Source organism: Cladophialophora yegresii, assembly GCF_000585515.1.
Source record: "Cladophialophora yegresii CBS 114405 chromosome Unknown aczIN-supercont1.5, whole genome shotgun sequence".
NCBI classification, from domain to species: domain Eukaryota; kingdom Fungi; phylum Ascomycota; class Eurotiomycetes; order Chaetothyriales; family Herpotrichiellaceae; genus Cladophialophora; species Cladophialophora yegresii.
In genome coordinates this window covers 22,570-43,746 of record NW_006913049.1, presented here as the reverse complement: position 1 = coordinate 43,746, position 21,177 = coordinate 22,570, and the positions used below count along the sequence as shown (strand labels likewise).

The following is a 21,177-nucleotide window of genomic DNA, read 5'->3' as shown; positions in this document are numbered from 1 at the left end:
ACATTTTGCTGTCGGTGTTTCGAGCAATGGCACTCGATAACGGTAAATGGGCTCGGCGAGTCCGCGATGAACAATTCACTTACTCTTCTTTTTATCTGGCACAGCCGAGGACTCTCTCAGGGTCCTATCATCCTCTTGAACTTCTGCTCGATCCTCGAAATACCCGTCTAGCAGTCCGCTCTCCAATATCAATTTCCAAAAGCACCACAGGTAACAGACGCCGAAACAAGCCGCGCCAATGCACGCGTTAACCACAACCCAGAGATCCGGCTTATCCTCAGGCGGAGTTGCGAATGCTGCAAGCACATACCAGAACGCCATTACAACATACGTCTGGAAGTGGAAAATCTTGGTCATTGTTGACAGATCGTCCGGTGTGACTGGTCGGCCGATGATGTTCTCATGCGCAGCATCGTAATATGCACTGACGCTTGTCGGCGGCAGACCGAGCAAGTATGCCCAGAGAAGCGATACCACGGCATACGGGATCGTGAGGCCATCTCTCTTCAACAGTGGGTACATTGTCCAAACACCCACTGCATTGGCCCACCCAATCCACGCTCGATACTCCTTGCTGAGGCCCTGCTTACTAGCAAGGAGAAGCGTCATCGGCAATAATGGTAGAAGCACCGACTTCTCGTGTACTTGGAACGAGAAAAGAAAGAAGCCCCAGGCGGAGGTAGCCAATGCGTACGGTAGCAACGTCTTCTTTGGAACGGCGCAGACCACAAGCATCGTTGGTAGGCCGGAGGCGAGCGTGGCGATAGCAGAGAGACGAGGAAGGTCGACGATTGCTTGCAATTTGCGTAGCTTGTAGAAAGTGTTGGTGAAGCACCAGAAGTTGGCGACTTTGTCCTCAAACAGACCGCGAGCGAAGGGGAAGATTCGGTGAATGGTCTGGCTGATCTGCAGAAAGATCATGTCGTAGGGATTGCGAGGGTTGAGAGATATTCTTCTTTCCACGAGAAAGGGAGGGGTGGGCATGGCATCGAAAGAAATCTGTCGATAGCCGTCATAAAGCGATCCCAGCAGTAGAGGAGCAAACAATATGGCAAATGCGAGAATGGTGATAATCGAGATCGAGATGAGTCGCCCCGGGCGAACCCGTGGAGTCAAGCAAGAGCCTAGAAGATAGGCGAAGATGACAGGGGAGTAGTAGAGCGCCATTTGCTTGAACCCGAGAGCGGCGACGAAGAAAATGCACGACCAGAGAAGCCGACCTGCATATATGCTCGAAAGGGTCGCAATGACAAAGCCGAGCATCACCGTATTGTATTGGAAATGGCCGTGGTCGATGAGCATCGTCGCAGGTTGCATAAGTATGGCGACGAGTGCGACGGACATGGACGTTGTTCCAGTGCCGTGGGTCCGGCTGTAATGGCGAAGGAAGACTACCAAGGCTGGGACGTAAATCAAATATTCGGATAGGACGACGGTCCCACGCATAAAGACTTTGAGATTCTGCTCCTCCATGCCTCGAGACGTGTCAAGCGCAAACCAAGTTGTATCGAACAATGATCCACTTTCTTCGTCAGTATGAAGCCTAATTCCAATATGCAAGCACTCACATTTTGCCACAGAGCCATGAATGATATGCCGTCAAGGGTGGATAGTCAAGTCCCCAATACTGGAGATCATAGAAGTACCATTTCGAGACCGGTAAATGTGTCGTGATCTCCATCCAATGTCTTTGCGCCTCAAAATCCCCGTACATAGGAGGTGACATATAGCCAGAGTGACCCCAAAGACCCACGCTCCATCTGAACAGACCGACCACCAGCAAGATCAGAGGCAGAAGAATCCATTGAGATGTAGTTCCTCGAGCTGGCCACAGGAAGGCCACCAGCGGAAATTCTGGAGTGATGGCATCGCTGTCGTCAGATGCGACCCTGACAATGTCGGTGATGGTGTTACTCCGAAGCAGACCTGGGCCTTGTTTCCGCTTCTTTCGCGGTCTGTGTGAGCTTGGAGTAGACATGGTGCACAATTAAATCTTCCAAGGACGGGAAGCAAGTCTAGCTGCAATGCTGTCCAGATGTGCTTTAGGACGCAGATTCGTGCTGGCCAATGGAATTGCATCCGCTACTGTGGAGAAAGCAAACTCGCAGGCTCAGTCCTGGTGGTCCCCAGCCATCGGATTTGATAAGATAAGCTTTCCCGCTGGTGCTAATGGAGTGGTGGTCGCCTCGAAAAAAATTCCAGGTGATCTCAGATGGTTTTTAACTACAACTTTTCTGCAGTTTGCGTCTCCCTTGTCCCGTACCTTTTACCTGCAATATCTGCACCGTGGGCTTTTCTCCGAGGGCATCATTATTGAGGTTCATCGAGGGCTCTGTGGGTCTGTTGCCGCTGAGGGTTTGCACAAAAGCTCGTCGCAGGTTCTTGCTTGTCTCATCCTGTTCCCGGGTTCTACTCAAGTCCGCTCCGTTGCGCATTCAGCAGAAATTCACATTTCTGCCATTCACTTGCTCCGTCAAGTGACCAGTGAGATCTGAGGGCTCAAAATTCACTCAGTGGGTTGAGGTTTTAGTCGCACAAAGTTTTCGCCGTTGTTTCAGAGGGCTCAAATTCATCTGCCTGAAAAACTTCAACCAGATTAACAGTTTGTCTATGATCCTTCATCGCCTCTTCATGCCATCGAACTAACCTTCAACTCCTGCCAGGCACTTACATCATGTCGAAAGTGTCAAAGAAAGGCGCTCCTGGCACCGTCAAGTCCTCCAAGCCAGATGTCCTGTCGAAGGTCAAGGGTTCCTCGGTGACGAAACCTGCTCAGAGCACCAAAGCGAAGAGCAAGGAAGTTGCCAAGGAGGTTGCCTCCAAGACCCAGAAGAAGGATAAGAAGAGCAAGAAAGTTCCTGTGAAGGAGCCCACACCCGAACCAGAGTCCGAGTCCGAGGAAGAAGAAAGTGAGGAGTCCGGAAGCTCTTCTGACGAAGATAGCGACGCTGAGGTCAAGACAAACGGAGCCAACGGTGTCAAAGTTGCCGCCACAGACGATTCTAGCGACGAGTCCGACACCGACTCTTCTTCCTCTGAAGACGAATCTCCCAAAGTGATCGCTTCTGCCCCAAAAGGCAAAGCCGCGGTTGCTACATCGGATAGTGAGGACGAGGAAAGTGATGCATCCGGCAGTGATGAGGATTCCGAGGACGAGAAGCCTGTTGTCAACGGAGCTGCCAAGATTGCCGCTGAGGACGATGATGAGTCTGGTAGTTCCGACGAGTCTGACAGCGACGAAGACGCCCCTGCAAAAACGAAAACCGCTGTCGGAGCTGAGGCAAGCAGTGATGAGGACGCCGACTCTGACGAAGACAGCGACGCGTCTTCCGATTCTGAGGAGGCCGAAGAGGCCGAAGTGAAGCCAACCAAGCGCAAGGCTGAAGACGCTGATGAACCAATGTCCAAGAAGACTCGAGTCGACGCTGAGGAAAAGGAGGCGAGCGCGAACCTCTTTGTCGGAAACCTCTCCTGGAACGTCGACGAGGAATGGCTCAAGTCCGAGTTCGAAGAGTTTGGTGAGATCGCTGGTGTGCGCTTGATCACCAACCGCGACGACGGCCGTTCCAAAGGGTAAGTATCTGCTGCACTGGTCTTCGTCCCTAGACTAACGATATTTAGTTATGGCTACGTCGAGTTCATCAATGCTGCCGATGCTACTAAGGCCTACGATGCAAAGAAGGGTACCGACCTAGACGGTCGCCCTCTCAACATCGACTATGCCAACGCGAAGAAGGATGCAAGAGAGAAGCAACAGGCTCGTGGCCAGCGGTTTGGCGACCAGCTCAGTGAGCCATCCGACACATTGTTTCTCGGAAATCTGTCCTTCGAGGCCACCGAGGACGATGTGTACAACCTGTTCTCTCCGTTCGGCACTGCCGCCGGTGTCCGCATTCCCACGAACCCTGAAGATGGCAGCGTCAAGGGATTCGGCTATGTTACATTCGCATCTGTCGACGAAGCCAAAGCTGCATTGGAGGGTGCTCAGGGTTCTTTCATCAAGAATCGTCCGGTCCGAATTGATTACGCTTCGTCCCGCCGGCAAAATGGTGGCGACTCTCCCGCCCGCGGTGGCTTCGGCGGTCGTGGCGGCCGTGGAGGATTTGGTGGACGAGGTGGCCGTGGAGGTGGCCGTGGTGACTTTGGAGGCCGCGGTGGTAGAGGCGGCGGTCGTGGTCGTGGAGCTCCTCGTGGTGGTCGAGGTGGCACCACCAACCGTGGCGGCTTTGGAGACTTCTCCGGCACTAAGGTCACCTTCTAAATGAATGCAACGGAGTGACAATCGTCCTAAACCTGGGACAATGCGAACACCTGGATACGGCGTTCTGGTGGGGATTTCACTGTGTCTGATCACCACTGTACTTCGGGAACATCCTCATGTACATGTACACCGAGATACCTCGTGGTGATGGGTGCACAACATAACCCGGAAAAAAGTTTAAAATGCTTGCTGTCCTTGTGTAACTGGAGTTAATAGAAGGCAATGATCATACACCGCTCACTGAACTGGATGAACCCGTGACTCTCTCACTGCCAGGCCATGCCGATGTCGGGGCTCGGAGGTAAGTGGCTGGTTCTGGCACAAGGACTGCTGCCCTCATCTGATGCAGCCATCGTGCGCCATCCAGCCCTTGCCCGCGTGATGCATCTCCATCATCCAGCCAGGACACCTGATATCCGGACGCCAAATCAAGATCGGCCGTCCATTTTGGTGCCGTAAAGCCAGGAAAACCAGCTGAGTGGCTTGGAGAATGGTGACTAGTCAGTCAAGCCTGCATTCCTGTTGCAGAACCCCTTCATTCTAGGCCTCGCATACATGGCAGCTGGATACTATCTCCATTGATTACGGGGGCCCTCAACAAATCTGTAGCCGTCTTCCTCTCTCCATCTTACCCTTACATTTTCTTTCTTGAACATCACCTTCGTCAAATCTCGTGCCAACGTGAAGGTCATACAGCCATACCCCGCTTCTGACAGAAGACCCTTGTAGCGCGGATCGTCGCAGTCGCGTTCTCGTAATCCCACCGAACATCACCGGATTCCCCCACCATCATCAGCGGTGAGACCCAAACCTAGGACTGTCGTTTGCGACCTGGCAGGTGCAACGCGTGCCGTTGACCTGTCTCTACATCTCAATCCTTCAGCGGCTTGAATCATTCCAAGTTGCAATTACCAGTCATTGCAGATCCTACGCCGGAGTTCGAGACGACATCGCGGCGTAGGCGACGACCAGAACGTATCACGACTTCGATTGTCATCAGCGTACAGGCGATAAGACTCCCTCAACAGAATGCGACCATCTCAACCCGAGCTCTTTGGCTCCCACAGAAGTGAGCGAGCAGAAGCACGGACTCTGCGGACCGCAGATACTCCATCCCTTCCAGCAAATGCCAGTGTACGAGGAGTGCGCTCCGAAGGTAGGCATCGTCCTTGGACCGATCTTGTGTACTAAAAATCCGTTGCTCACCTCTCGCAGATTCCTGGATTGAAATTTCCTCGGGAGCCTCATCGGCCTCTCTATCATCCACAAACAACGATATCATCACTACCGGACTCCAAGTCCGTTCGCGGGACGAACGCCTCTCACGGCAACTCCGAGCCTCCTCCCAGATAGTACGACCTCAGCAACGGTCGACAAGCGCAGCCGGAAGTAGCCAAGACGAATATGAAGAGAGTGAAAGCGATAGTGATCGAGTTTTGAGCAGCTCCAATGAGGACATCTATCAGAATGAGGTAGCCGACGATGATGATACCTCCACGGCGCTAGGTGTTGGGAGTTTGGGAAAGGTCTTCACACCTCAACCGAATGCTTTCTCTCACCCGCCTACCTCGACTAGTCACGGGCGACCAGTGCCAGACTCATACTTCCCAGCAGTTCCTAGCGATTCCCATGCCGATCATACAACCACAGAGCGGAGTTACCAACGTCACATGCAGTCACGGAATCGCCCTGCTTCCTTATCGTACCAGCCAGATCATGATGCAGCCCTTCGTGCGTCTCTGACGACATTGCTTTCCTGTGCTGCCGCTGTCCGACCCAAAGGCGCCGAAACCAGACCATCCCCTCCTCGAGCATCGACACAGCCAACCGCGCTACGGCTCGTTCCAGAATCGGAGCTACAAAACCCGGTCCGGCAAAGGAGAAGTTCGTCCCCGAAACAGACCAAGCGGAAGTCTCGTGAGGCCAGTAAAGATCGGCTCGCGAAGAAAGCCCGTGCCACGGGCAAGACAGCAACCGCGAATGAAGAGTCAATCAGCCCGACACTTGCTTCGTGGATGATTTCTGCTGGCGTGGTTTTGGTGTTCTCCGCCATCAGCTTCAGTGCGGGATATGCTTGGGGTCGTGAAGTGGGCAGGATTGAAGGAGAGATGGGCCTCCCTGGTGGGAGCTGTGGTCAGGAAGCAATGAAATCCAGTGCAGGTGGACTGAGGAGGTTGAGGTGGAGCACTGCCACGAGCAGCATTCGCACCTGAGACATTGCTTTGCGGCGTTTGGTCACAAATGGCAGGGAACTAGAAACGACTTCATGGAGCACGGATTCGGCTATTGCCAGGGATGAACGAGATGTGATGATACCCCCGGTGGAGACAAATGTTGAACATCAGTTGGGGCTCAACAAATGGACGCGAATTACGTTGCATAAAACACACGATGCATGATATATCGCGGTCTGCTCGAAGGGCTGGCGTCCGAGAGCATCTGGCGTTGGGCGAGATATAGACAATGAATACCGCAATGCTCAAAATAGAGGCTGAATATGTGCAAATTTAGTGCAAATACAGCCCCGAGCATGTTGTACATTGGCAATATCCACTTCCGCGAGCCTACATGGACTTCAAGAAGTTGCTTTCACGAATGCCTCTCCTCCGTGCCGCTCTTGCGCTCTTCGTGATCTCTTGCCGGCGCTGTAAACTCGTCAAGGCGTCGTCTCCAGGTGTGGTCAGATCCTTGCTTTGCTCGTGTACGGGGATCTGTTTTGGAATGTCCTTCAACAGTCGCTCTTGTTTCTTTTCGTAGCGTAGGCGTTGTTTCTTGGTCATAGCTGTTCATGTAAGTAAGGAGGATGATCGATGGCAGCAGACGGGCACAGTACCTGCTAGATCTACCTTTTCGGCCATTGCGCCCGGTCTCTTCTCGTCAAGTAGTGTCCAGAGCCATTCCGGGTACGCATCATCCTCCATGGCAAGCACTTTCGGTTTTGCTTTTGTGTAACCCAGCCCTCTCAGCTCCTTGCCTCCAGGTACCGAGCTCCTCGGCTTCGCGGCAACCTTTCCATCTTTTGTGGATGTAGGACCCGACGTCTTTGCGCTTGATGTTGAGGGAGTATGTGGTTCAGAAAGGGGTTGTGAGATGCCGGAGGTATTTGAGGATTGCGAAACATTCGGATGATCTATCGATATGGATACCGGGGCTGGAACTGGGCCAGCATTAGGAGTCGCAGGGACCGTAGAGGCATAACGTAGGCTGGAGAAGGGCGACACTGAGGGATTGGAGCTGACGACGAGCGTGCGGAAACGGGAAACCAGCGATTGACGGCAGCTTGAGCAGATCATGTCGCGATAGGACAGCCGATGAATGACCCTTGGTAGATGGGAAACGAAGATAGACCGAGTACTCCGTATGCTGATTTGGTTGCGACGTCGCAGGATCGTGTTGCTATTCAGTGCTGAGTCTTCACAGGCGGAAGATCGACTTCTCCAAAACCGTTTTTGGAAGCTTGGCCTTCAATCGCGCGCCGTACGCAAACATCGACCCTCACTACGGAGTACGAGTACGGAGTCCTCATGATCCTTGAACCTCGTGTACCTTCTTTGCAGTCATGCTTGAGTTCTGGCGCTGATCAAAAACCCAAGGGTTCTTTTGACTGGGCGCGTATATCTACTCTTATGTGTGATTGTAGGCCTTTCAGTCTTCTCTCTGACCATCTATCCCACGTTTCTAAACGGTCGCTCCGCATCCATTGCTCCTTTCCTGCTCTCCCCAGAATGCTCAGAATGGAATGCTCCAGATAGCAGCGATAAGCACCACGGCCGACACCACTGGAAAGACTGGATCAGTCTTGAATTTTTCAATCCAGGTTAGATGACGCTCATTCTGCGCTGACTGGAATGGTCTCGGACCTGGCAGGTAATGTCTGGCAAACAAGTCGTTCTGTATCCACCAGAATTTGTTCAGGGCTTTCAGAATGTCGACCTTTGTCTGGAGTTCGAGTCCTTCGACACCCATTACAATATCCGTTACAGCATTCTCGACCCAACCCAGTAAAAGATTGATTTCACGATACTCGACGAACAAGGCTGGCCGGTTTTTTCTGTGCTTCAAGCCAGAGTCGGTGACGCCTGTGTGGACTTTGCCAACCATGTCGACGTATTCCCAAAATTTGCTCTCGGGTGTCCAGTCGTGGTTCGAGACCAGTCTGACAAGGTATCCCTTCAAGAAGTCCTTGCGGAACTTGATGTTTGGGTGATCCCGGTGGAGTTCTCGTACGTTGGCATCCTGGGTCTTTCCTTCCTGCGACTGTTTCGGTGCGAACGCTGCGGCGGTGATGTCGTACTTTAGCAGATGATCATAGACTGCATCGACTACATTGGTGGCGATGGGAGCTAGGACGGGTTTGCATGCTTCGATGAGCTTTCCATCTTTGTCTGAGTCCCATTGCAGGAAGGATTGCATGTATCTCATCCGAGCAGAGAGGTCTCGGTCGATAACAGTTCCGTCGATGTGCTCCATTGTGATGGTGGTTTCTGGCTCTTCAATGTTGGCTGTTGTCCGCTTGTCAGGCCAGTGAGCAGTCACGGATCCGCGGTATTGCCAGCTGGATTATATACCGTGCCGACCTGGCTGTTCACGACTCAGCCATTGTAGCATATATTTCCGCGGCAGCGACACAATACAGACGACAATGTGCCCGTGTCCCAGAAAGATAGCCCATAACCCGCCTCGCTTGCCTCACCTCCCGGAGACACATAAATCGGAATCTGACACTGAATGTTGCAGTCGGAATCATTCTTTGCGTGCGAGTGGGTTCGTCTTCCGGTGTCACGACACCTGAGACCGCCGACAGTAACGTGTGTCTGGGGGGATTTCCCTGGCCGGCATGTCCCTAACCACGTGTATCTCCGCGGCTCTCTCCAATTGACCAATCGGGTATCTGGAATTACAAACGCTTCAACACAAAAGCTCTTTTTTGAGTCACCGGTGCTGGGGGGGATTGAAATCCCGAGCCTAAAAGCCTCATGCCACTCCATTGTCATGCCACTGTTTATGTAATGAGTGGCGCATCAATTGCTAGGACATGGTCACTATGTCATCCGCATCCAACCTGTTCAAGTCGAAAGCAAGAGGCTGTGGGTTCCTTTGCGCCATCGGCTTCAATCAGTAGTTTCGGCTATCTTATGGCCTCGAATGGATTCCTTGTCCATGAAACTTCCCAAGACCTGTTCTCGTGCAAAACTTCGTCTCAGAAAACTGTCGGGCTTGATGGGAGGAACCCCTATAGCTTGGAAGATATGTCAAACCTGGCATTGTTGTCTAGCTCAACGCAAATGGCCACAAATCGTATGCTATGACACGAGAGCTGAGGATTGTTCCATGGCTTCATGATGTACGGACGATAAACTCGACTCGAGGACACTCCTGCCATTGAAAGTTGGCTTCGGCGACAGGGCGGATTGACCTCTTGCTGTACGGCACCATGAGGCCTGGCTACAGGCCGCCTTTCCGCAGAGACCCAGGCAAATGATCCTTCAGCACCGAGCAAGCGGCTTATTAAGGGAGAGAACGCGGGAATACCAACCTCCTGGCGGACTGCTTACGCTCTGTTGCTGCGGATAAGGCTTATGTCGAGTGGTAGGACTTGGGTTCTGATAAGGTGGGCGATCAATAAACCATGAATGACTATTATAACGGAGCGGCGGGAGTTATGCAGGCTCAACCGCGAATCACGCTCGATGGTCGTGCTTTATGTCTTGAAGATCACCTCGATCCATTCCGCTGAAATCCCATGGGTGAAAGATGTGACGCTCAGTGGTCAAGACTGGCTCGCATCACGAAAGCGAGAAGTAAGAACGGAGAAATATCTCATTGATGCGCGTTATATTGCTATTCACAGCGCCTTGCTAGTCAAAATACCTCGTACAATCTCAACACGATATGGATACAAGGTGGTACAGGGCATGGTGATCCTTCATCTTCTCGAGCGCTCCTTATGTCGCATGTACCAAGCCTTTGCTTTTCTGGCGTTGCATCGTAGGCAAAGAGCACCGTCCATCCGGCTCAGGTTGCCATCGAGTGCCGTAGTTGGTAGGCGTTCTGAATACTGGGGCTTTGTGTCGCCGTTGCAGAGCAGCATGTACGGCGGTGGTGCTTCTTCGCATCCATGATTGCATTCCAGTGTCCTTTCAAGGAAATCGCGGTACGAGGTCGACGGAGACGTTCCTTCTTGTTGTGTTGATGCGGAGTTCACGAACTGGTATGCTGGCGCGGAATGGAGTCTGGTCGGCGCCGAGCACGGATCGTTCCGTACTGTGTTCCTGCTTGAAGACGATGAGCGACTGCTGGAAGAGGAGCTCCGAGCCGAATCCTGAAAGGCATTGCGGAGAGACATATTGGAAGTGAATTGCTGGTACGCAGTGAACATTAGATGTACTTGCTGATCGGCTTGCCAGACGGAATGATCATTGACTCTTGCTTGACTCTCATACCCTGACAGTATATCCTCCAGTCTTATATAATTGCAGACCTGAAGAACCCCGTACCGATTCCAGTCTGTATTCAGTCGCTATACCTCAGCTTTCGTCAGACCGCAGTCGCGCTGACCGGGTAACCCTGCTGTAATCAACCGCTAACTCACGCGTTGCATCCGAACTATCAGCACGGCCGCTGCAGCCTTGGGCCGCTTCTGGGAGCAATTCTGTGTGAAGGTTCCCATTAGGCGGAAATTGGTGAAACATGTAGGAGTGTCCAGGAAGTTCGACAGCTGGCTGAGAAACCTCTGTGAGCAGGAGGCTGTTGAGCGGTGACCCCTACAGATGACCAGCTCAGCAATTAAAGAACACTTTCTGCAAGGGGCATGGACAAGAGATCACCCAGACATCCACTATGTGTGGAAACACGCCATTGGATTCGCAATGGCACCAGCCGCTTCCGGCTATCCTGCATCTGGCTCAGTTCCCGGGCATGGCGTTGCTGAGCCTGGGTTCAGCCTGCGGGGCGCTGCTGGAAGTCGGTAGCGAGCATCGCCCGAAAAGTCATGTGGAGGCGGACGCGAAGTCCGCAACGGTTAGAGTAGGTCATCAGCCGACCCGGCGCGTGTTGAAAGCATGAGCCTTGGAGCTTCGGTGTAGCTGCGTTGCAACATTCTGATCATTGTACGGAGTACAGTAAGATGGACATTGTGTCAGATTGAGCATTGGGCCCATCCTTCCATCTTGCTGCCATCTTGCTGCCTTGGCTCCCGAACAGCGTCTGCTGCTTGAGCGTCCTCCCACGGGCAGCCTGCGCCCACGACACTCACCAACGCCCGAGACACTTCTCAATGTTGTACGATCTCGCGGGCAATCAGCTGCTTCGGCCGTGAGCGCGGAACATACTCCTGGATCTGAATTTGCCAAATCTCGGGGTAACCATATTTCGACTGGGCCAGCTTCCAACACGGCATTCCCGTTGCGGTCCTGAGTTACCAGATTCACCCGACACGGGTGCCGCAGAGAGGTAGGTCGGTGGGTGTTTCTCATTACAGTGCTGACACTTATTGTGACCTTACATAGCACAATCCCCTGTCTTTTGCCTTATCTCAACGCGCTCCGGGGTTAGTTCGCCAAAAGTACTTCGTGTCTACTGCGAGTAACGGTGATTACGGAGTCTCATGAGTGCAATGCTCACAACCCGAGAGACCTGCCCTCACACAAAGTATGTCTGATACTCCCGATCCAGGTAGTCGGCTGAGCAAGTGCAAGTTGGGCTCACGCATGGCTGAGGGACACATCAGCGCTGCTAGTTGAGAGCGGACATCATCCATACAGAAGGAGGATCGAAGGATCTCCATCGTTACATGTTCAATCCTTGCTGTGGATGGTTTGTGAGGGGCATCATATCGCTGGATGTTGACATGGCCCATGATTAAGACCTTCCACCATGTCATGAATCTCTGAAACTCTTCATGGGTTTTATCAAAGGGTCTTGCTAGATTTTACAGCTGGAACGACTCGTCTCTCAGCTACACCTGCTCCACGAAGGATGGGGCTCACTGGCTCTGAAGGCCAAAATCGGTTTGTTCTAGTCTGTCAGGCTCCCACATATTGTCCTAAACCAATGCGCAAAGGCCCTCAACTTGGGGGAACACAAGCTGCTTTGACTGCCTCTTCGGTCCACGGGTTCCCGTCCTTGCAATGTTTGAGATTCGACGGTGGTCCGGCGCAAGACTCGCGGAAGAGGTGAGTACACAGGCATTGATCAGGGTTCCCTTTGTGGGAGCCTTGCCGCCTTAATAAATCCAAGAAGGTCAGCAGAGATCGTCCCATCTGGAGTTAAAATGAAGATGACGAATGCCACATTGGGGAGTATCCGAGAATACTCGCGATGTCAGCATGCAGGATAGGAGGCCGCAGGCATCCCGGACTGCCTCATCTGCTGTCTCCTTGGTCACCATGTCTGGGACAGTCACAATTCACCAGGCTGGGGACGAATCGATCGTCATGTTCGCTCATTCTCCAACGGCTTGCTGATCGACAATCTCACGTCTGTATTCGAGTGTCTGGACCGCGAAACACGGCTGGCATCAACGCCGTTGACGCCCGTAACCATGCTTTCGGAGCTTGGGCCAGCCTTCGATCGGAAATGCATCCCATCATTAACCTTCAGAAACTTTTCGGCGGTTTGGGTCTGATTCGACGTCCACGACTCTCTTTCATCGATGCTTTCTACGTTTGCCAGCGTGGATCCTCTGTGGGATGCCGTCCTTGAGCGCGTCTCCAGTGGATGCCGTAGTCCATTGCAAACAATCGTGGAGAATCCACAATTGCCAGTTGCGAAGCCATATGCTCCATATATGGACGCTGTATATGCCCGAACCTTCCGACGACCCGTATCAGACAAAGATGCGCAGAGGTCTAGCGGCTTAAACCTCTCAGCTGTATTGTCTGCTTGCCCTATCCTCTGGGCATGGCTTGAAAGACCAGTCGCCAAAGACAGACAGCTCGCTGGGAATTCTAGCCCCTGGGCAAGCTTGGCCGCAATCGTATTTTGTGGTAGTCGCAGAATCAACTCTGAAGGGACCAACAGCGACTGGGCAATCCCGCCTTGAGCGTCTTTGCTATTGGTCGCGCCAACCATGCGAATCTAATCAGGCTAGGCCTTCCTCTTTCGCCTCCGGACTCTCGTATAACTTTGGTCTTGGACCAACCATGGCCGACTGAAGCCAGGTACGGCTTGCCAATGACCAGAACGCCGCAATGTGGCCGCATTAACTTTGCGGCTGAGCATAGGAGCTTTGGATTCTTGTGCCTTTGGAGTTGCGCACTTCCACTTGCCCGATCGTGCCCATGGGTACAGCTGGTGGTCCCTATCGAGTCCAGCAAGGGTGCTCCACAGGTATACAGACAGCGTTTCCATCGAGTTCTTCATATACCTCGCACGTTATACTTGCCTTGTCCATACTCAGATACAAAAATCATCCGTTGCCCACAGGATGCCTCACAGTGAAAGCAGTGGCAACTCAAAAACCAATTATCGGTTCAAGCACCTCGCTTGCAATTCTTGCCGGAAGCGCAAGCTGCGATGCAACGGCAACCGTCCGCTCTGCAAGACATGCGAGACCACTGGCAGGCAATGTGACTGGGAGGATACTCTTCGGAAAACTGGACCTCGACGAGGTTACGTGAAATCACTGGAAGCTCGACTCGGTCGGTCCTCAATGCATTTGCATTTATTGCTTCGTATCAAACACTAATTCCCGCAGCTGAGGTCGAGTCTCTGCTTGAAAACCAGAAGTTTACTGGCAGCGATCAGGGTGAATCCAGACCTGTTACGGACGATGATGAACTCGTCGCAATTGAGCATGATCTCAATGGAACATTGTGGGACAGCTGCATGCCAGATTACCAGCCTTTCGGAGAAGCGGCGAAATCTTTGACAGATGATGTTATGCAGCATTCGACGAGCCCAGAGCAGGATGCTGATATACCGTCTGGCAAGAATGCCGCTTCCTGGGAACTCTGCGCTGTTGGTCTTCAAGAGCCTTTGCCCAGTCAAGAAGCTATCGGCGAGCTGTGAGCACCCGCGCAAAGCGCATCATGATGGAGTTCGCTAAAATCCCCCTAGACACCAAGTGTTCTTCGAGAAGATCTATCCCGGAGCGCCCATCATCAACAAAGGAAGGTATCTCGCAGCGATGAGTTTGCCAGCCACATCGCGACTCCGACCACCCGTCTGTCTTAGTTACGCGATTTGGTGCCTCGCTGCATCTGTTAGCCCGAATTACAACGCCGTCACAGAGCACTTCTACCATCGCGCCCGGAAGTACATTGATGTTGATGAAATAGCTGGTAGAGGCCATGGCGTTGTTACTCTTGCGCATATGCAAGCGATAGCCTACCTGGCTGCTTACGAGACCCGGATGCTGTATTTCCCCCGTGCATGGTTGAGTGTTGGCAGAGCAGTTCGACTGTGTCATATGATGAATCTCCACAGGCTGGACGGCGCTGGCTTTGACGTCAAGGAAATGTTGCCCTCGGCAATGGACTGGGCTGAGTTGGAGGAGAGGAGACGAGTATTTTGGGCAGTCTTTGTGCATGATCGGTATCAGAGTCTAGCATCAGGCTGGCCGTCTGTAATAGATGAGCGAGATGTACGCTCCTGCCGTTCTTGTGGAGAAACGGGCTGCTGACCTTACTCAGATTGCGACTAACTTGCCCGCGAGTGAACAAGAATTCGTAACGGGGAAGGCCACTCGACCGTCACTTTCCCTACAAGTTGCCATGACTCCAGATGGTGAGTGAAGATTGGGTAGAGCAGAGCAGAGCAGGGCATAGACTGACAGACCGAGGCATCAAAAACCTCAATCTTTTTGCGGCGACAGCCATGATAGCAGCTGTCGTTGGTCGAACTTTGACGCATCTACACCGGAAAGAGATTGACGATGGCAGCCTGGAAGAGCCAGACAGTGCGTTTCGGAAACGACACGACTACCTCGACACAGTATTGCTTAAAACCCTTGAATATCTCCCACCTCAGCTCCAGATTGGCTCGAGCCTTCTCAACCCCTCAGCGGTCCAGTTACACATCAACATTCAAGCAAGCACCATTTGTCTACATCAGGCTGCAATCTCTAAAGCCAAGAGCTCACCAGGCAACGGATTTGATTTGGTGGAGAGCAGCATGAGGTGTCTAGGAGCCGCGGAAACGATGATGACTATACTGCGCGTTGTCGATGCTACTTTCATGACCAAGGTGATAAACCGGCAGCCCCCATCCCCGAAGTTTAAGGCTGATAGATCTCTTCAGGCTGGGCCCTGGTTGCCGTTCTGTCTGTACCTCGCGGCCCGGGTATTTGTCCAAGAATTGTCCGAGCCACATCCCGTCGATACCAACAAACACTCAGAGTCGCTGGATTTACTCATGGGCATGCTCCGATCCATGAAGGCAAGAATCCCATACACGGTGACACTGCTCTTGCAGTTGGAGAGGGACATTTCTTTTTTTGGGACGTCAAATCCAATAGGACATATCGTCGTCCCCGTCGACGATATCACGGAGGTACATCTTCCAAAGCGTGCAACGATGGCTTGATCGCTGACAATTGCAGACACTCGAGCAGGAGAAAATGGCCCAGGTGTAAGGCGCCGTCGAGGATAGCGGCGAATGAGTACAAGAGCATTGCACGAAACGCAACATGGGAAGTGAAGGCGTCTACGCAAATTGCCCTCGTTTTGTTACAACATTTCCGCAAGAGAAAATATACAACCAAGGATGGTTCTGAATGTGAATTGAATCATTTATTTTTCGAGATGATTAAAAGTACATACCAGACCTCTAACTACCGAACAAGGTTCCTAAGCAGCGCTAGGGTGAAATGGTAGTAGAATCCGGGATAGAACAGTCTACTCCTGTGATGTTTTCCCGCCGCCTGCTTGTCCTTACCCTCGCTGTGCGGTCTTGATTTCCGTAGACTTTTGATGGAGAAGCGCCTGACACGGAAAACATAATACAGCACGACGGCAGCAAACATGTTGAAAGCAATGTAAGCGAAGAGGATACCCAGGTTCTGGTACTTGTCGGAGGGATGGATCCAGGAACCGGCGAGGAATTGGTTGGCATTTCGCAAGGGGCAGTACTCGCATTGGGACACGGCAGAGGGGTTGAGCAGAGAGCCAGGTGCGCCACCCTCGAGATATGCTGAGAGATACGCGCCGCAGGTCTGGTCAGCTGGGGGATCGAAGATGGCCAGCTCGTTGCTGGCGCAAACGACTGGTCGGTCCGCCAGACCGGTCCCCGCCCATCCGCCGATAAGGTATGTGAACGGGCTGACGCGGTACATGAAGATCCAGAACCCAGGCAGTGCCGTGGGTGGCTGCAGCACGCCGTTGAACTGGAGCGTCAACGTGAAAAGGATGGTGGAGAGCGCGCCGGCGGTTTCGGTGCTGGGCATGACGAAGATGAGCATCTGCGCCCAGGTCGCTCCAAAGAGTAAAAACTGCATGCAGAATGCCCACATCATGGCCCGGGTGGCTGAATCGTGGTGTATGCCGAAGATGGGGAAGTACCAGCACGCCCAGACGACCACAGACAGGAAGATCTGGTAGGGTATCTCGACCAGAATGTTGGCCAGCACGAACGCGAGCCAGCTGTACAGTTTGGAAGGGGCTTCGCGGACTTCGAAAAGCGCGCGTTGCGGAAGGAACCGTGACATGATCTGCGTCCGAATCGTTAGCACATGTAGCCAAATCAGGTGGGGTTGGACGAAGAACGGGCATAAACAGTACCTGATTGACCATGGAGGAGAACGTTGCGTTCAACATGTAGATGGCGAAGACGACGTTTTGCATCCCTGTTGCCGACGAGTTTTGCAGGTAGAAAGTGAAGCCGATGAAGAGGGAGGAGAGCATTGCAAACTGGAGCTTGGCGTAGATGTAGGTGGGATTGCGCCAGTAGTTCTGGAACAACCGCTGGAGAACAAGCCGGAGCTGGGCCGTGAAAGGAAGTGCAAACTCGCCGTCAGGGTCGGAGGGGCCTCTCGTGGCGAGCTGGGCGTTCGCGACAATCGTCCGGAGCGTCTCCTTGGTTGCGGCACACTCTTGACTCGACTGCCAGATCTGCGTCCAGTCGTGGGAAGTCGGACTTCCGATGGTGTTGAGGATATATTCCGCAGGGTTTTGCTCTGGAGCACAGCTCGGAGCGCCATGCCTCTCGAAGTATTGTGTCAATGTACGACAATCCGCCCCAAGCGGCCCGAAATAGCTGGTCCGTCCACCTTTCGCCAGGAGCAAGATGGAGTCGAACTGCTGAAACAGCATAGCCGAGGGCTGATGGATGGTAGCCAGCACGGCTTGGCCATTGTCTGCCAGCTTTCGCAGCAGCGAGACAATTGTCCATGCGCTCTGCGAGTCGAGGCCGGAAGTGGGTTCGTCCAGGAACAGGATTGAAGGTTTTGCCGCAAGCTCCACCCCAATGGTGACGAGCTTTCTCTGCTCGATGTTCAGTCCTTCGCCTACTTGACCGATGACCGCGTCACTGAATAGCTCCATGCCCAAGATGTCGATGACATGCTCAACAAAGGCGAACTTTTCTTCAACGGTTACTGACCGAGGTTGCCGGAGGAGGGCAGAGAAACGGAGGGCTTCACGAACAGTGCTTGTTGAAAGGTGGAGATCCTGCTGCTGAACATATCCGGTCTTGCGCTGGAAAGACGGTTGTAGTGGCATTCCGTCCACTAGAATACTGCCGGAACGTTTCCCGGTCGTGGTCTGGCGCTGTGCCAGCGTATCAAGGAGCGTCGTCTTTCCGGCCCCTGAGACACCCATCAGGCATGTAAGCCTACCGCTGTCGACCCACCCAGTGACACTGTCCAGGAGACGTCTGGGTTTGTCCTGGATCATTATATCTAGTGTGACGTCTTCCCAAGTGAGGACGCCAGCTGCCTCGGTCATCTTGTCGGCATGGTCTTTGCTCGCTTGCCTGCCGGTTCGACCGTCACCGGGGTTTTCCTTCTCGTTCGTTGCTGCATTCGGAGGAGTCGCGAACTCTTGGTGTGCATCCGACTCAACGTCTTTCTTCGAGGCTTGTGCTGCTTTGCGAGTCCGATAGATAAGCCGCTGTGGCTGTGCGTCTGCGGTAGACATAAACTCCACGGCGACGAGGTGGATGACGAGGAAACAGACCATGTACGCCAATGCGATCCCCAGGTTCCGCCAAATGTGGCTGTAGCTGTATTGATACCCTGACTGGACCCAGAGATCTCCAGAAACTGTCCGCTCTCCAGGTTGCGCGCCAATGACAGCGCAGGCAAAATTCTCGTTCCCACTGGCATAGGGCGGAACAAGACTCTGCGAAGCACAAGGAAACCGGCGGCCGTGGACTTCATTGACGAGCAACGCTTCGAAGATATAAGCAATAGGGTTGATATAATTGATCCAGCGAAACCAAGGATGCATGTAGGACGTCTGTAGCGTGAAGCCGGTGTAAATGACCATCATCAGGACTCCGATACCGGCAACCGCATATGCTTTCGCAAGCTGTTTTGATGCTGCCCCAATACCGCGGAAGATAGCTGACATTAACAGCGTACAGACAAAGTTGAACAAGAGGAAAATGAAGAAGCTTGATGCGTCGGCTCTGAGTCCCGACAAGAAGTAGTAGACGACGTTGAACAGCGTCGAGATGGCGAACTTGACGGGTATATCAATGAGGAAAGCGGCGAGTGCATCTGCAGAAGGATGGTAGAAGGCGAAGGTGTTCTGCTTCTGTACAACTCCTCGTTTGCCGAACAGAGCACCAATCTCAGTGACCGCCATGAGAGCGTTCATCAGAGTAGCAAGGAATATCACAGCTCCTCGTGTCTGAAGGCTCGCAGTAGTGTTGGGGGTCCCAAAGTAGACGCTGCCAATGATCAAGGCGAGGATGACTCGTCCTCCTGCCAGAGCAACAGTAGAAGCTCTGTCATTCCACAGGAGTTGAGCGCATCTCTGTATGCACAGGCGTACCTGCATCCAGATCGATAGCAAGTAAGGAGAAGTTGCTCTCGTGTGGTGAGCTTGTGCTGCGTGGTGCGCGTCTTGCAAGGCTTGGAGGCGACCGTTGTTTTTGGCGTCTATTTCGGCGCTGCTGATTTCGGCAATGCAGGCTTGAAACTCTTCTGACTTGAGCCAATAATCTTCAAAGGCGCTGGCTGTTTTAGGAACTTTGTTTGCAAATTCGAGCTGGGGTTGTCTTTCCTGCGGGTTGGTGATCGAGGTCAAGAAGTCCGGAGTGGTCTGACGTGGAGGACAGAACCATCCCATTCGCTCGAAGTATGAACGAGCAGAGTCAATGGGCCCGAAGTAAATCTGGCGCCCTTCGTACAGGACCAGCACCTTGTCGAACGTCTCGTAGATGCGTTGACTGGCCTGGTAAAGGGCCACGGCTTGCGTAACACCAGCTACGTCGGCCAAAGCACGCAACGACCGCACAAACTCGAGAGCGGTCGTTGAGTCCAGACCTTTGGTGGAGTTGTCCCACACAGCTAGAACTGACCTCGCCAGAGCCATCTCTGCAATGCTCACGCGCTTTCTCTCCCCACCGCTAACACCACGGACTGTATCGTTGCCAACTTTTGTGTCCCGGACGTGCGACAGGCCGAAGATTCGCATCATGACTTCAGCCATGTGAGTGGCTTGCGTCAACCGATCAACTCCCTTAATCCGAGCATGTGGTGTTTGTGCAAATGCAGCGAAGTGAAGGGTTTGTCCCACTGTTAGGTGGGGAAAGTGTTCATCGTTCTCGTCGTTGTAGACCGCCTTTCCCTTGAATTTTCGCATGAACACGTCTTGAGGGATGCCGTCGTAGCTGACAGTGGAGGCCTGCGACTTAGTCAAGCCGTTCAACTGAACAGCAATCGACTTGAGGAAGGTTGTGCAGCCACTCCCAGGGCGGCCCAGCACGAGCAGCATTTCCCCACTCTTGACAGAACCGTCGAGTTGGTGCAGTATCACTTTGGGTTCCCGCTGGCGTTTGCTACGCAACATCGGCAAGCGAGCAAGAGCAACCCACGGGGTTGTGACAGTAGGCTGTAAACCCAGGTTGGATGCCATTCCAGACACAGCGAGAGACCTGAAGGAAACACCGACATTGACCCGCTTGATCCCGTCTTCTTTGACCAGCTGGATGAAGGTTGTAGCCCAGAATCGGAAGTCGAACGCGTCTTTCTCGGGATCGAGACGAGGATCGATGTCGGCGAGTCTCCTTGGTATGACCTTCGTTGCTTTGGATGCATTCGTTGCGATTCTGGTCAGATCCGGGTCTCGATTGTTGATGGGCAGCAGCTTGTGGTGATGTTTTGCCTTTCGCTCCTGGGCATGCGCCCGGAGACCGTCACGAAGACGGTCGTAGAGCGCTGCTTCGTAGATTTCGCGATAGTCATCCTCCGTACTCGAGGCGTGACTGATAGGGGACTCCATGGCACACGAATGTAGAGTCGAGGTTACGAGCATATGTCACCGGATGATTAGCAGATTGCCAGAGCTCATGGCCCCAGTTTCTGCTTCACTGAGTGTTGCAAGCGGAGCGAGATTCTCACCTTGAAATATGCTCTGGAAATACCAACAACTGACCATCATCGCATCGGCGCAACATGACAGCGTCCAGGCAAGACGGGCCCGCACGCCAAAGTCGATACGGCATATCGTTGCGGAATCGTAGCAGAGAGCGCACATTTTTAAGAAAACCACTCAGCGACAGAGTGCTTCATCCATGGCTGTGCACAGAGAACGAGAAGAGCTCGAACCCGTTCGCATGGGTTACCCCATTGGTGCATCGCATGCGACTTCGGTTTTGTGGAGGGTAGGTAGGTTTGACGAAATACGAGCGCCAGGTAAGAAAGAAACGGTTGTTGGTGGACGTAGTTCGGTGGCCAAGAGACCTCAGCCTCAGTTCGCGAGAGGCTAGAAGCAGATTCAGATTGCCGAATCATCGCGTAACTTTCCTTT

General features: G+C 53.1%; 7 protein-coding genes across 7 annotated transcripts; 3 read left to right on the top strand and 4 right to left on the bottom strand.

The window, feature by feature from the left end:
- Window positions 1-75: 75 nt before the first annotated feature.
- A1O7_06743 (alpha-1,3-glucosyltransferase) lies at window positions 76-1,978 on the bottom strand (the record flags this gene model as incomplete). The annotated part of the gene is made up of 2 exons (XM_007760744.1): window positions 76-1,522; window positions 1,569-1,978. 2 exons carry the CDS (start codon window positions 1,976-1,978, stop codon window positions 76-78), a joined length of 1,857 nt encoding a protein of 618 aa, XP_007758934.1.
- Window positions 1,979-2,674: 696 nt separating this feature from the next.
- A1O7_06742 (nucleolin) lies at window positions 2,675-4,261 on the top strand (the record flags this gene model as incomplete). The annotated part of the gene is made up of 2 exons (XM_007760743.1): window positions 2,675-3,573; window positions 3,622-4,261. 2 exons carry the CDS (start codon window positions 2,675-2,677, stop codon window positions 4,259-4,261), a joined length of 1,539 nt encoding a protein of 512 aa, XP_007758933.1.
- Window positions 4,262-5,290: 1,029 nt separating this feature from the next.
- Window positions 5,291-6,474, top strand: A1O7_06741 (uncharacterized protein; the record flags this gene model as incomplete). Its single annotated transcript, XM_007760742.1, has 2 exons — window positions 5,291-5,417; window positions 5,477-6,474. 2 exons carry the CDS (start codon window positions 5,291-5,293, stop codon window positions 6,472-6,474), a joined length of 1,125 nt encoding a protein of 374 aa, XP_007758932.1.
- A 351-nt stretch (window positions 6,475-6,825) lies between these two features.
- A1O7_06740 (uncharacterized protein) lies at window positions 6,826-7,554 on the bottom strand (the record flags this gene model as incomplete). Its single annotated transcript, XM_007760741.1, has 2 exons — window positions 6,826-7,043; window positions 7,095-7,554. 2 exons carry the CDS (start codon window positions 7,552-7,554, stop codon window positions 6,826-6,828), a joined length of 678 nt encoding a protein of 225 aa, XP_007758931.1.
- Window positions 7,555-7,990: 436 nt separating this feature from the next.
- A1O7_06739 (uncharacterized protein) lies at window positions 7,991-8,731 on the bottom strand (the record flags this gene model as incomplete). The annotated part of the gene is made up of 1 exon (XM_007760740.1): window positions 7,991-8,731. One exon carries the CDS (start codon window positions 8,729-8,731, stop codon window positions 7,991-7,993), a length of 741 nt encoding a protein of 246 aa, XP_007758930.1.
- A 4,957-nt stretch (window positions 8,732-13,688) lies between these two features.
- Window positions 13,689-15,836, top strand: A1O7_06738 (uncharacterized protein; the record flags this gene model as incomplete). Its single annotated transcript, XM_007760739.1, has 7 exons — window positions 13,689-13,902; window positions 13,959-14,268; window positions 14,321-14,846; window positions 14,896-14,989; window positions 15,045-15,448; window positions 15,503-15,754; window positions 15,804-15,836. The coding sequence occupies 7 exons, from the start codon at window positions 13,689-13,691 to the stop codon at window positions 15,834-15,836; spliced, it is 1,833 nt and encodes a 610-aa protein (XP_007758929.1).
- Window positions 15,837-16,034: 198 nt separating this feature from the next.
- On the bottom strand, window positions 16,035-20,649 carry A1O7_06737 (uncharacterized protein; the record flags this gene model as incomplete). Its single annotated transcript, XM_007760738.1, has 2 exons — window positions 16,035-16,910; window positions 16,981-20,649. The coding sequence occupies 2 exons, from the start codon at window positions 20,647-20,649 to the stop codon at window positions 16,035-16,037; spliced, it is 4,545 nt and encodes a 1,514-aa protein (XP_007758928.1).
- Between the last annotated feature and the right edge of the window lie 528 nt (window positions 20,650-21,177).